Here is a 15,207-nt window from a genome sequence, read left to right on the forward strand (position 1 = left end):
CCAGAACTCGGGAGGCAGAGGCAGGCGGAACTCTGTGAGTTCGAGGTCAGCCTGGTCTACAAGAGCTAGTTCCATGACAGGCTCCAAAGCTGGAGAGAAATCCACCTTAAAAAAACAAAAACAAAACTAAAATAAATTTTTTTTTAAAAAAACCTACTTACAATAACTAAGCATAATTCATCAGCACAATATATGGAACCATTCCTATGTCTATAGATACTTAAAATGTTAGGATCTGGAAGCTTTCAGAAACAATATAGTAAAAACCAAAAAAAAAAAGAAAAGAAAAGAAAAAACAAAACCAAAAAACCTTCACATCCAACTTTATTTTGTTGCTGTAACTCTTAAAACAATTCATCACTCAATCAATAAAAATGCTGGGCCCTGTTGTAGACTAGAAAAAAATAATAGTTGACTAAAGGAACAAAATCCCAGGATACTCGTAACTTAGTGAGTAGGACATTAATAAAGATTGGTATATGGGTCAAAACTCTGGGCTAGGATAAAAATACTAGTGAGAAGGGACACAAATATTTCTGAACTGGGCCAGGGAGAATCCCAGGGCTCCTGAGGTAGAATGGAAAGCCAGGAGACAGACCTAGTTGGAAGCTTTTGGACCAGCTAGCCTTGGAGTACACAGCATACATAGCAGCAGAAACAAGACAGACCCCACTCAACAAGGTGGAAGACAAGAACTGACCCCCAAAGTTGTCGCCTGACACCTCCAGACATACACTATGACAAACGCACACAGTATTTCTGTCTTAAATGTATTGTTCAACTGGCAAGAACTAAGAACTCAGAATTAAACAGCACGTTAATGTCGCCAGCTAACCAGGGGAAAGCCAGTGTATGATTTGTTTCTGGTACCAACAATACAAATCTTCCCACTCTTCAATTCTTCCCAGAATACACAAGAAATTTTTTTGTTTGTTTGTTTTTGAGTCAGGGTTTCTCTGTATAAAGCCTGGCTGTCCTAGCACTTGCTCTGTAGATCAGGCTGGTCTCGAACTTGGGGATTCACCTGCCTCTGACTTAGTGATAGATAGGATTAACGGCATTCATCACCATGGCCTGGCTTGAAACTCTTTTTTTTAGTCAACCACATCATGCCAACAGATCTCCAAATTTTATCCCTTGAGCTCCATCATTGGCAGATAAGACATTTTTAGAGTCTATGAGTGAATCGTGAAGGAGTTTTCTTTCTATGGCAAGCTTATTTCACTTTCATGTCTTGTCATTCAGGTTTATCCTTGTTGTCACAAAGGACAGAATTTCTCTGGAGCTATAAAGTATTCCATTTTACATGTAAAATCCATTATTTTCTTTAAAACCAGAATTCTTATGTTTACTTAATAACAGAAGTGAATCCTTTTTTTAAACAGCACTTTTAAAAATTATTTATTTAGTATGTACACAGTGTTCTGTCTGCATGTGTGCCTGCAGGCCAGAAGAGGTCACCAGATCTCAATACAGGTGGTGGTGAGTCACCATGTGGTTGCTGGGAATTGAACTCAGGACCTCTGGAAGAGCAGTCAGTGCTCTTAACTGCTGAGCCATCTCTCCAGCCCAGAAGTGAATCTCTCTGCCTCAACAAATAGTTAGAGAAAATTACCAGCTGTGGTGGTTTGAATGAAAATGGCCCCCCATAGGCTCAGGCATTTAAATGTCTAGTTACCATTTAGTGAAACTGTTTGAAAAGGATTGGGAAGTGTGGCCTTGTTGGAGAAGGTATTTCATTAGTGGTGGGCTTTGAGGTTTCCAAATCCATGCCAGACCCTATCTTTGTTTGTCTGTCTCTCTCTTCCTGTGGATTAAGATATAAAGCTCTCACCAACTACACCATCCATACTTTGAGAATATGAGCTTCACAAGGACAAAGCGTACTTTCAGAATACAGAGAAGAGAATCTACCATCAAAAAATAAACCCATGTCAAAGAACTGTATAGACAATTTCATTACTTGATCTAAAACATGGTTTCCCAGGGGCAGGGAGATGGTTCAGCAGTACAGTTCTTGCCACACCAAGCAAGGACCTGGGTTTGATAACCAGAATAAACTTTACAAAAAGCAAGGCATTAAGCAAATGAGACACCGCAGTAGGTAAAGGTGCTCCCGACTAGGCTGGTGACTGGAATTTAATCCCTGGGTCCAAGGTGGAAGGAGACAACCAGCTCTAAGTGTTCCTTATCTCCACACATGCACCCTGGCATGTATAAATGTATGAACACATCAAATAAATAATTTTTAAAGCAAAGTATAGGTGGTTTGCCTGTCATCCCAGTGCTGTATAGATAAGAGACAATTGGATTCCTGAAGCTCATATACCCTAAGTGACAAGTCCATGTTCAGTGAGAGCATGCTATGAGAATGATGAATGAGTGAGTGAATGAATGAATGAAATGGAAAGGAAGGAAGGGAGAAAGGGAGGGAGGGAGGGAGGGAGGGAGGGAGGGAGGAAGAGAGGAAGTAAATAGCTCTTGAAGTAGATAGACTCCTGACATCCACATGCATGCATACAAGTTTACCCACTGTAACAGATATTAAGCCATACATACACAGATACACATACAACTAAATAAGGTGATTCCAGAGCCAGACTTCCTACAATATGCTTACAATTACTGAGATAGTCAGGGTTAAACAGCAAGACTGTCTCAAAGGAGCTGGAGAGATAGACGCTCAGGGAGTAAGTAAGAGCATTTGTTGCTCTTGCATAGTACTGCCAGTTCCAATGGACCTGATGTCCACTTCTGGCTTCTGTGAACAGCAGGCACATGAGTATGCACATACACTCATTTAAGAACTCACACTTGCTGGGCGGTGGTGGCGCACGCCTTTAATCCCAGCACTCGGGGGGCAGATCTTTGTGAGTTCGAGGCAAGCCTGGTCTACAAGAGCTAGCTCCAGGACAGGCTCCAAAGCTACAGAGAAACCCTGTCTCAAAAAACTGGGGGGGGAGGGGGGGAGACGACACGACCCAAACCTCACACTTATAGAGAGTAAAAATAAACTTCAAAAGGAAAGCTAGGCAGAGCAGAATAAAAAAAGACGAAGAAACTTCATGGCCTCAGATGGACTGTAAGTTCCTAAGTCTGGGTAGTCCTCAAGTCTTACTCTCTGATGACAGCTAACTAGGCAAGTGATCCAGAAATAGGCCAAGGGTCTAAGGAGGAAGCTGAATTTGTCACATTCTAGGAAAATCTCTTTATAGATCATTTCTGATGAAGAAGGCCAGCATGTCCAGTCATGCCTCTCAGTAACAAGCTTGCAACCCTAGAGAAACAAGAACCTTGAAACGAAGAGCAGAGAATTGCACAACGGGCTGTAGGACAGGGCTGATGCACTGTGTGTAGGAAAGCAGGTGTGACTAGTCAGGAAGGAATCAACTAGAGTAGGGAGCAGGACATAAGGGAGGACAGTGGGGGAGCGCAATGTCAGAGAATTAAATGACAAAAGTAATTACTACATTAATTTACATCCTAACCAAAATAGTTCATTTAAAAAGGGAGAGGCTGTGTGAGAATAAGTCTAATTAGAGAAATAAATCAGTAATCATATCAAGCATAAACAGACAAGTCAATCCAGAGTCTATGATGTCCAATTAGATTGCTTTGTGTGTTGTCTGAAACCTACTTTGAAGACACCTGGGATGGTGTTTTCTCCAGACACCCTCCCCACCCAGAGCAGCAAGCAGCACAGTCGGGTAATTATGTGTTACCACTTACCTGGCACTCTCTCAGGAGGCAAAAAGAATAAACCAAAAATGTAAAAATACTTGGAGGAGGGGGTGGGTGAAGCCAAGTGGTGGTGGCATACAACTTGAATCCCAGCAGTCAGGATGCAGAGGCAGGTCTACATGGTGAGTCCCAGGACAGTCAGAACTGTTACACAGAGAAACTCTCTCACACACAAAAAAAACAGGAAGAGGAGAGGAGAGGAGGGAAGGGAAGGGGAGGGGAGAAGAGGGGAGAGGAGGGAAGGGAAGGGGAGGGGAGGAGAGGGGAGGGGAGGGGAGAGGAGGGAAGGGAAGGGGAGGGGAGGGGAGAGGAGGGGAGAGGAGAGGAGGGAAGGGAAGGGGAGGGGAGGGGAGAGGAGGGGAGAGGAGGGGAGAGGAGGGAAGGGAAGGGGAGGGGAGGGGAGAGGAGGGGAGAGGAGGGAAGGGAAGGGGAGGAGAGGGGAGAGGAAGGGAGAGAAGGGGAGAGGAGAGGAGAGGAGGGAAGGGAAGGGGAGGGGAGGAGAGGGGAGGGGAGGGGAGAGGAGGGAAGGGAATGAGAGGGGAGGGGAGGGGAAAAAAAGATGGGAGAGAAGCACCCAGTGGGCTTTAGGTTGCTGCAATGGTTTTCCTCTTTCAGGTGGTTCATGCAAATATTCACTTTCATGGTATTTACAGAACCACATTTTTATTTTGAAATTTTATCAGTGTTTTATATATTTTATTAATGTGTTATATATTTGGTCAATGTGTTATATTTTTAATATATTAAATATACATAAAATAAGCATATAAATTATATATTATATATAATAAACATAATTTTTATATATATATAAATAAAATAAAAAGACTGAGAAGGATCCAATGGGACAGGTCAAATTTAAGTGCACTTACTCTTCTTACAAATGAAAAATAAAACCTTGTCAAAAAAAAAACCTGCTGTCTACAGAGCCTGAAAACAGGGACCTGAGGAACGCTGCACTATGCAGCATGGAGAGCAAGCCACAAGTTCATCTCAAGCTAACAATAATCAAAACTTGATCAAAAACAGTACCTTTGTGCTCCACATAAGGTTCCATATCCAGACTCTCTGAGAAGCCGATATAGGCATTGAGCTTCTTCTTGTGTCCAGTTTGCCTACCATGAAAAGGACAGACAATATCGACAGTCACCCATCAGCACAGTGTGGACATGTTGCCAGCTCCCTGACAAGCCCCACAGCAGCTACACTCCACCTGGTGATCTAACACACAGAGCAGAGACTGATCCCTCTGCAAGCAGAGCTCACTCCAAAGCAGAGACTGGATTCCCATGTGCAGCGCCACAAGATGAAAGAGTTCCAAGGAGAGGAAAATTTTGTTTGGAATATACGATCATACAGAGTATCAAGGTAATTTGGTCAGGTACTTACAGTTTTGTTTTTTGTTTTTGTTTTTGTTTTTTTGAGACAGGGTTTCTCTGTGTCTTTGGTGCCTCTCCTGGAACTAGCACTTGTAGACCAGGTTGGCCTCAAACTCACGAAGATCCACCGGCCTCTTGTTTTGTTTTTTGAGTCAGGGTTTCTCTGTGTGGCCTTGGAACCTGTCCAGGAACTCGCTTTGTAGACCAGGCTAGCCTCAAACTCAGAGATCACCTGCCTCTGCCTCTCAAGTGCTGGGGTTAAAGGCGTGCACCATCAACTTTTTAATTAAAAAGCTAAAAAAATTAATAGTTTTTACAACCACAGATCCTCTTTACATCTCCAGCTCTCATTTATATACAACTGTCTTCTTTAAGACTGGGGGGGAGCAGGGTTTGAGAGCATTTCTCTGTATAGCCCTGGGGGTCCTGAAACTCAAGAGATTCACCTGCCTCTATGTCCCAAGTGCTGGAATTAAAGGCATGCACCACCATTGTCGCCTGGCTTCTCTTTAAGATTCTTATTGCACTATCATGAAAAATATATGGAAGAACCAAAGGCTTCATGTGAGTCATCGTACCATTGACTTGTCACTCGCGTAACACTCACCTGTCAAACACAAAACGCATCAGCTGTAAGTTCAGAGTGCAAGGAAGGCTCAGGAGTCGAATTTTTCTTGTAGCATTCTGTTTGCTTTGGCAGTTTTCACAGAAGTATCGATTGTCTCCTTCTAATTTTTCTTCCTGATCAGGAATAAGGCACACCAGTTAGGAGGGATGTGAAGAAAGCAATGGAAGCTCTGGAGTAAAGCACAATTATGTTAGTTAGCAGCTCCCATCCAACCGAAGACACCACACTCCTCCTCCCTTCATCTGTGGTATCCTTGTGTGGCCAGATATTCCTTCTCCCTAATCAAATAATCACTTCATACCTCAGGCTCCTAAGTTTAGGAAACTGACCATAGCCCTTTCTCCTCCTTACATGCTTTATAAAATTCTCATTTCTCCCCTTCAAACAAAACATGAATACCAACCTTTGTGTATGTGTGTGCTGTGGATTAAGCCCAAGGCATTTGACATGCTGAGCAAGTTCTCTGCCACAGAGCTATCCGTCAGGTCAAACTTTTTTGCAGGGTCTCATGCAACACAGAATAGTCTTTACTTGAAATAGCTGAAGCTGGCTTTGAACTCCTGCTTTGCCTTTCTATCTCCAGCATTCAACTCTATCCTCACCTCACAAATAATTTCTCTCCCTCCCAACCCCGCCCCTCTCAATCTTCTCCCATCTTAGAAATGACAATATTCTTCCAACTAATCAGGCTACAAACCTAAAAATTCCTTGACTTTTACCTTTGTACTCAGTGCATAAGTTTGACTGACTCTACTTTGAAGACAGAAAAGCCAGCTAGTCAGTTAACCATGGGCACTACTCACGTCTTCAGTTAACCCATGGTCCTGGCAGCCCTGCATCCTGTTCTGCCCAGGCCCCACCCTTCAGCCTCTTCTCTAGACAGCACTCAGTCATCCTGGTAAACACTGTGTCTCTCCCAGGATCAACTATGATGGCCCTGAAGTCTCACTTGATGTAAAAGTCACACTTCAAACCAGGCCTCTCTGTTGTGGCCACCTCTATGCAACTATTCGGTTTCTGTCCCTCTTTCTTTGCTCAAGCACTATGCCACACATAACCTTCTTGGCCTCAAACCTTCTTGGTCAAGTCACCACAGCTCTGCCCTCAATGTTTCAAATGCCCATGAGCACCCTTCTCCTGCTTTCTGGTATCGCTCACTCTTGCTGCTGTAACCATTTCATTTCAAACTGCAGCCAGCCACACCAACATGAAGGAGGAGATCCTTCACAGCACACACAGTGGTAGACCACTACACATTCTACTTTTATTTAATGAGTCCCTGGTAGTCATGCTACCGTACTACAACCTCCATTGAGGCTGATTTTGCTTCACTTGGCCAATAGTGTCAGCCCAACAACACCATAATGCTTAATACAAAGTAAACGCTCAGGAAGTCTTTGGACGGATAAAGTCAACCACTGTGAACAAGATAAAGAACGTACACACGACACTGTTTAAAGACAGGAAGCTGTGTACTCCAAGCTCATCTATAACACTGTCCACCTGGTCAAGATTGATAACGAAGCCTTCTTCACACAGAAGGAAAAAGAGTCACCTCTCTCTCTGTAGAACTCCAAACACACAGAAAGCAGAAACATGGAGGGAGGGGCTATGTTCCCACTTAATGGGAACATATCTATCTATTACATAAGAAGATAGGTTAGCTTTATGGTAACAAAGATCAGATTTCCTTAAATACTGTGCTATCTATAACCATACACATAATTTCACATACAAAAGAACATGAAAATCCTAAAAGTAGCTAAGATGCAGGTTGTGTTGGTACATTTTAGTTCCTTTTGGACCTTTATAAAAGTAGGTATTTCTTATATGGAAAAGTCTCCAATAATGGATGTACCCATGAATCAAAATGCCATCCAAAACAGCATGGAACCACCAGTGACCAGAAGCCACATATGCTGAGATGCAAGTACCTTCAGGAATTCGGAGATGCAATCTGTTAACTGCTTGTGACCTTGGATGTTTAACTCCAGTTCATAGAACTTCGATACAAGCTTAGACTCTCGGCCACACTGATTGCAACTGCAATGTAAAAGCAATAGAATTAAGATCTGATTGACAAGAGCAACCCAATGTCACTGCAACACATGCTAGACGGGGAGTGTTTATAACCTTCATTATTTTGTGACAGAAACTGTAGCATAGGAATTACAGGGAAAACAAGGATACAGGCTGACTAGGGAATCAGTCATTTAAGGACTAGGACATTCCCAAGAGCTGTTAGCAAGGTTTAGTTTTCTAGCAGTTCCAACCTTACATTGAAGCCCACACTACATGGCCGTCACACAAAGACTTCAGCCATACAGTTCCCAACACTGGTTGGCATTCAAATGTAATTGGCAAGGTTGCTGCTTTCATGTTCCCATGGAAATGTACTGCTATAAATACTTCAGATCCCATGATAACCCATCACTGTGACAACAGGGGACTGAAAGGTAAAGCCACGAGAGCTGCAATACTCACACAGTCACATAGGCATACTCCCCACAGAACTGCTGTTGCACAATGTTCCGCACATCTGGGTTCTTCTGTTTAGACAAAGTGTCTTCCAACAACGACATAAAGAGCTTGGAAAACTCTTGGGCATCCTGCAGTTTGAATTAATGAAAAAAAATTGTATCTTGCTTCATGACTTCTAATACAAATGCTACTCAGAAACTATCTGTATTTCCACCTTAGCATTTTACAAAAAAGACTATAGTTATATTGAATCAGTCCCACAAATCAGTTTTGAGAAACAGCTGACAGTTGGAGAAATGACTTAGCAGTTAAGAGCACTGGCTGCTCTGTCGGAGGACCCAGGTTCTGTGCCCAATACAACTATCTCAGTTCCAGAAGATCTGATGCCTTCTTAGCCCCATCAGGCACAAGGCGTACACAGATAGTGGACAGATATACATATGTACAGGTAAACACCCAGGCATAAATTAAAAACAAAACACATTTTTTAAACAAGGAAAGGGGTCGGGTGGTGGTGGTGGCGCATGCCTTTAATCCCAGAACACGGAAAGCAGAGGGAGGTGGATCTCTTTGAGTTCTAGGCCAGCCTGGTCTACAAAGTACATTCCAATACAGCTAGAACTATACACTGAAACCCTTTTTGGGAGAGAGGGGCAGAAGGGAAGAATATAGTCAGGCTGGAGAGATGGCTCAGTTGTTAAAGTGAATTGCTTGCTCTTCTCCAAAGGTCCTGAGTTCAATTCCCAGCAACCACATTGTGGTTAACAACCATCTGTAATGAGATCTGGTGCCCTCTTGAGGAAGAGACCTGTTCAGTCATCCTCATCAGCTTAGACCATGAAACCCAATATGGGTAAGTTCAACAGAACCGTCATATATGGGCTACCCACACAAGCCCCATGCAAACGATAAAATGACAAGCATAATAAGGAATACATCACATCAGTCAGTAAACAGGAGCAGTAAAATCCAAAGTAGACCGCATGGGTCTCAAATCCCAGCATTTGAGAGGCAGAGGGAGCAGGCCAGCCTGGTCTACACAGTGAGTTCTAGGATAGGTTCCAAAGTTACAGAAACCCTATCTCAAACAAACATCAAACAAACAAACAATTCAAGGTAGAATTTCTTTTAGATAAGTTATCACTATATAGGCCTGGTTGGCCTGGAACTCAAGAGATCTGCCTGCAACTGCCTCCACCTCCCAAGTGCTGGGATTAAAGGTCTCTACCACCACAAACAATCAAAAAGTACATTTAAGAAGCACCCTAGGAACACTAAGGAATAGATGAGTATTTTGAAGACGAGGAGGGATGGGTAGGAGGGGATAGGAGGAAAGTACTGGAGCTAGCTGTTCTTACCTGCTGCTGTCCAGTATCCAAGCCCAAGGCTTTAACAAATCCTGAAGGATCAATGTATCGCCTGTTACTATTTTGAAGCAAAGCAAATAAGTACTGTAGATGCTCGCAAATTGTCTGAGGCTCATAATCTATTAAAAGAAGAATCCAAGTTTCATTTTAAAAAAACAAAAACAAAACTACCTAAACCCAGCCAGGCGTGGTGGTACACATGTCCAGAAACTCTGCACTTGTGAGACAGAGCAAGAGGATCAGGAGTTCCAAGGCTTCCTAGTCAGCCTACTAAAATGTAATGTTACCTTTTTAAATTTAAAACAAGCAAACAAAAAAGAGCAGATGTGGTGTCGCTCACCTTTAATTCCAGCGCTCCAGAAGCAAATGCCCCTCTGTAAGTCTGAGGCCAGCCTGTTCTACACCGTGAGTTCAGGGCAGCCAGGGCTAAGTAGACAGATCCTGTCTCAACCCCCAACACACACACACACAACATAGGGCAGGTTGAGATGGAACTGGAGAGATGCTCAGGAGTTAAAAGCACTGGCTGTTCATCTAGAGAACCTGGGTTCAATTCCCAGCATCTACATGAAGGCTAACAACCACCTATAACTCCAGTTCCAGGGAGTTCAATGTCCTCTACCAGTGCCAAGCACACACGTGGTGCACAAACAAACATGTAAACAAAATACTCACACAAAAAATAAAAGATTAAGAAATTTATTTTTATTTTATGTATATGAGTGTTTTGGCTCATGTATCGCCAGTTGTTCAAGAAAGCCAGAAGTGGGCACTGGACCCCTGGGAACTGGAGTTACAAATGGTTGTGAGCCACCACTTGGGTACTAGAAATCTGAACCTCAGTCCTAGCTGAGCCATCTCTCTAACCAAAATACAAATTTCTAAACTTTTTTGCTCTTTTGTTTTTGGTGTGTTTTTCTTGGGTGTGTGTGGGGGGGGAGGTATTTCTTACATTTATTGACTTGTTCGTTTATAGCCAATGTCTTGTGTATAGCCAGCCTCTCCCTTCTCCCCCCTCCTCCTTCCCCTCTCCCTCTCCCACTTCTCTGTTTTTCAAGACAGGGTGTGTAACCAGCCCCGGCTGTCCTGGAACACAGACAGCCGCCGCATGCCTCTGCCTCCCAAATGCTGGGATTAAAGGTGTGCACCACCACCACCCTCAAATCTCTTTTATAAAAAATTAAAATAATTTTTTAAAATGATTCACTTATTAGTTGATTATGTATATATTTTGAAGCCCGAGTATGTTTATAGCAGACACTTGGCATGAAACCAGAATTCATGTTTCCTCCTTTGTAGTGGATTCATAAGAGATTTGGCTGGCAATACCCTCAGCAGGGAGCCCCTGCTCCCATCGCTACAGACCTTTTTCTCCACGGACACCATCTCCCCTTGTGTAGTCACTACAGGTGCTTGGGCATAAGTACAGTGCCTGTCGAAGCTCTAAGTTGAGAAACCACACCTGGAGAAAGGTGTTGACATAACAGGTGGCTCCCAGGTTAGTCAGGCCCACAAACGAATTCTACAGAAACACAATAGTCATATAGCAACATTAGCCTCCACGAAACTAAAGATTTGTAAAGAGCATTATTCATAACTTCACACTTGATCAGCTCAGCATGATCACCTGGACCCCTCTTAGCTCCATGTGGAGCAGAGCTTTCATGGAGGCCTTTTATATTGCCACCATTGCAGCTGACCACAAAGAGGCTTCAGACAGCAACAATGCTCATCTCTAGAACTACTGTCAATCAGTCTCCTAACCCTAAAAACAGAACAGGTGCGCTGAAGCATGTGTGCTCAGGCTTTCCATCACACTTCTAAATGCACTTAGTAGAAAGACAAAATGAGACTTTCTAGAAGAGCTGGGAGACAGAGGAAAAAAACCTTCTATTTCAGAGATCTTGAACTTAAAACAAATATCCCTTTTAATTGGGAAAATATCAATACAACAGAGCTCACTGATGCATGCTGGACTTGTTAGAAATACTAACATGTTTTTAAAGCCTTTATAAATAAAGTGTGTGTGTGCGCATGTGCACACACACAAATATTACACAAGACAGATGCCATAAAAAGCAAAGAAAAACCATCATGGCAACTTGTATTAGCACCTCTCCTTAAAGACAATCAGAATGCAAACCAAGACCGCCATCTAAGAGCTTTGCTATACACTGTGTGATTGTCTGTTTTTATTTTGTTTTATTTTGTTTTAAGACAGGTTTCTCTGTGTAGCCCTGGCTGTCCTGGAACTCACTCTGTAGACCAGGCTGGCACTGAACTCAGAGATCTGTCTGCTCTGCCTCCAAGTGTTAGAATTAAAGGCATGCCCCACCACCGTTTAGCACCTGTTGTTAAAGCATGTTGGGAGCTAGGATGTAGCTCAGTATAGAGAACCTTGGGTTTGATTCCCCAGCACAAATTAAATAAATAAATGAATAAATAGTTTTGTGCAATTAAATGTGGCTACTATGGCTTTCCTAGGCTTTCCCAAATCAAAAAGAAAGAATTCCAATGCACAAGGCCATGAAGTCGCCAGTTCTGACATCTACACAAGTTACCGAAATGGTTAACCGTTTGTGCGTTTGTGGTGATTTCTTTCTTTCCTTTCTGCTTCTTATTTAGAGCATAAAGGGAGTTCTGGGGATGGCTACAGGGCCTCCCTCCACTGTTGTGGTACATGTCCACATCACAGGTCTCTGAACACAGGAACTGAACCTCAACAGACATGGCCGACCACCCACAGCCACTCACCTTTTTCCTCCTCTCACAGTTGGGATCATCAATGTTATGAAAACTATTCTCATCTATTTCTCCTAACCAAATATGCTCGCCAATCCCAACTAAGCAATTCGGATTTCCTCTGCAATTTCTTCTACAAGAAAAAAAAAAAAGGAAGAATTAAATAAAATATTCCCAGGAAGTGAAAAGAGAAGATTGAGTTTTCATTCTTTCATTTAATTACTTATTTATTTGTTTATATATCTTTCCCTCATCCCTTACCCCCCCACACACACAAGACAGGGTTTTATGTGTAGCCCTGGCTGTCCTAGACCGCGTTCTGAAGACCAGGCTGGCCTCTACCATTACCACTTGGATAAGATTAGGCTTTTCGTTGCTTTTGTTTTTTGAGACAGGATTTTCTTTGCGTAGCCCTGGTTGTCCTGAAATTCTGTATAGTTCTTTTGTTACTAGGATGGGGTGAACAGCTTCTCAGCACAGGTACAGACAGGAACTCAGCAACCAACAGAAGCAGAAGACATTTAAAGTTGGACAAATCCAAATTTGGGGGCTGGGGTAAAGCGAAACCACTTGAACACAATCATTAACCAGAACACTCATTAAGCAGTACCCCCAAGATAAAGGATTTGCTAATGAGCTTGGTCCTTGTTCCTTTAACAAATCCTGATGTCTAAATATTCTCCATTAAAACTCTACGGCTCCCGAGGGGAATGAATTACAAGATGAGCACACGCTGTCTTGCTGTGCCCCTAAAAGAACGATGGCACAGCTGAGTAGTGGTGGTGCACAGCTTTAACCTCAGCACTCGGGAAGTAGAGGCAGGTGGATCTCTGTGAGTTCAAGCCCAGTTTGGTCGACAGAACAAGTTCCAGGACAGACTCCAAAGCTACACAGAGAAACCCTGTGTTTTTTTGTTCTTGAAAAACAAAAAAGAATGGCACATACTGAAAGGAGCCACAGAATTCCATATTGGAAGTGGCAGAGAACTCACTGGTCAAATCCAACAACAGAAAATAGGTAAGTCACTACAACAGAGCCTAGGAGGCTGAGGCCAGAAGACTGCAGTGTAGTGGTATTTCGTTTATATTTTTATAAATAAAGCTTGCCTAATGTTCAGAGAGTAAAGTATCCCACTGGTTAGTCTTACAGACCAGGCAGAAGTAACACACACCTTTAATCCCAGTAGCCACACTAGTTGCCATAGAAACTGAGCGATGCATGCCTTTAATCCCAGTGGTACACATCTTTACTCCAGGAGGAGACAGCTCTCAGGCTCAGTCTCATTCTGAGATTTCTGAAGGCAGGATCACCATTTCAGACTGAGGTCGAGGTAAGGGCCAGTGACTGGTTGTTTTACTTTTCTGACCTTCAGGTTGAACCCCAGTATCTGTCCCTGAGTTTTATTTACTGTGCATCACTGCAGTAATTGGAGGTCAGCCTGGGCTACACAGAAGACACTATTTCTAAAAGGGAAAGGAACCCACAGTGACTCCCACGTGTAATTCCAGCACCCAGGAGCAAAAGTCAAAGGAAGCTGGAGGCCAGCTTGACTACACACTAAGCTTCCAGAGCTAAACACTGAGATCCTGTCTTCATAATGAGATAGAGGGACAGATGGAGAAAAGCTGCTTCTACACAGAAAGAAAAAAAATTATGGAGCAGCTGTGACAGAATCAGAAATCACCAGGTGACATCTTTCAAACTAAAGTAACAAGGAAAGCTAAAGAAGAAACAAGACTGTAACGTCTTGAAGTAGCTCAGCACAAGTACATAACTACAAAAGTGAAAAGTAACTCCGAGAAACCCAGTGACCACCACTCCAAGCAACCAACAGTGTTATGAAGCAGAGAACAAACAGATCTACCCGATAGTCCCTTGCCCACCTTTCAGGTTTTTAAGCTCGTTTCCTGGGAGCTATAGAGCTTGGTATGGATGTGGCCCCAGGTTAAAAGCCCAGTGCTGGAGACATCTGTTTGGGTGTTTTATACAGAGTGATGCTGTCAGGAAAGTTTCACTTTACTATTAACAGATATGCTGGCAGCATTTGGCCTTCTAGACCTGTCACAATGAACCCCAGTAAAGGTAGGGGGTTTGATTATGTATGAACAAATCCTGTCACTGCAGCAGAGTAACTAGACCTAGAGATTCATAAACTCTGGCAAACACAGAGATGAACTAAAAATGACAGAAGAGAGAGATGCCCTAGATGGAAGACAAAGTCCCAATCATTAAAAATGGCTCAGAACAGGCATGGCGAACTGATAAGCACGAAACTCCAGAAAAACACGTGCTATGTTAACGGGAGACACAGTGCGCTGTAGTAGAAACCTCACCAGAGAGTAAAGTGTTGCCCACTGGGAGTCCCCAAGGGCTGGTAGAATGGATTCCCTGCAGGAAGACAGGAGAGCATCCAGGGAGAGGACAGCAAGTGAAAAGATAAAGCTAACAAGCCAGGCTAGGGAAGTCAACCAGCACACCAGAGGGTTTGGTTAAAAAGTGGAAAAGCTAAACAGGTCATGGAGTAGTCAAGAGGTGGAGACACCTGCCTTTAATCCCAGCATTTGGGAAGCAGAGGCAGGCTGGTCTACACACTGAGTTCCAGGACAGCCAGAGCTACAGAGAAAACTGTTAGTCTCTATTTTAAAAAAAACAACCAAAAAACAAAAAAAAACAAAACAACAACAAAAAAACAATAACGAAAAACAAACAAACAGGAGACCATGGAGAAGAAGCCAGATCAGGGAGCCGAAGACCTCCAATGAAAAGGCAGACGTAATCCAACAGTAACAAGTAACCACAAAAAGCCTTTACACAGAAAAATAATCTGTACTGTAGAGGTCATCTAACTGCTTCTCCATCAAGGTGCTTA

At 43.1% G+C, this 15,207-nt stretch overlaps 1 protein-coding gene across 3 annotated transcripts in view; it reads right to left on the reverse strand.

The window, feature by feature from the left end:
- The window catches only part of Usp48 (ubiquitin specific peptidase 48), a 72,821-nt gene that overhangs the window by 50,827 nt on the left and 6,787 nt on the right, over positions 1-15,207 (reverse strand). For 2 of the 3 annotated variants that reach the window (XM_048443288.3, XM_048443287.3), the window contains exons 2-8: positions 12,351-12,471; positions 10,962-11,118; positions 9,588-9,715; positions 8,233-8,357; positions 7,683-7,791; positions 5,728-5,861; positions 4,774-4,856 (exon numbers count right to left, since the gene is read on the reverse strand). In XM_048443288.3, the coding sequence (XP_048299245.1) occupies positions 4,774-4,856; positions 5,728-5,861; positions 7,683-7,791; positions 8,233-8,357; positions 9,588-9,715; positions 10,962-11,118; positions 12,351-12,471 (857 nt within the window). The remainder of the gene's footprint in view (positions 1-4,773; positions 4,857-5,727; positions 5,862-7,682; positions 7,792-8,232; positions 8,358-9,587; positions 9,716-10,961; positions 11,119-12,350; positions 12,472-15,207) is intronic. The other variant, XM_048443289.3, reaches the window with a different exon arrangement.

This window comes from Myodes glareolus, chromosome 6 (assembly GCF_982192425.1).
Source record: "Myodes glareolus chromosome 6, mMyoGla1.1, whole genome shotgun sequence".
Classification (NCBI taxonomy): domain Eukaryota; kingdom Metazoa; phylum Chordata; class Mammalia; order Rodentia; family Cricetidae; genus Myodes; species Myodes glareolus.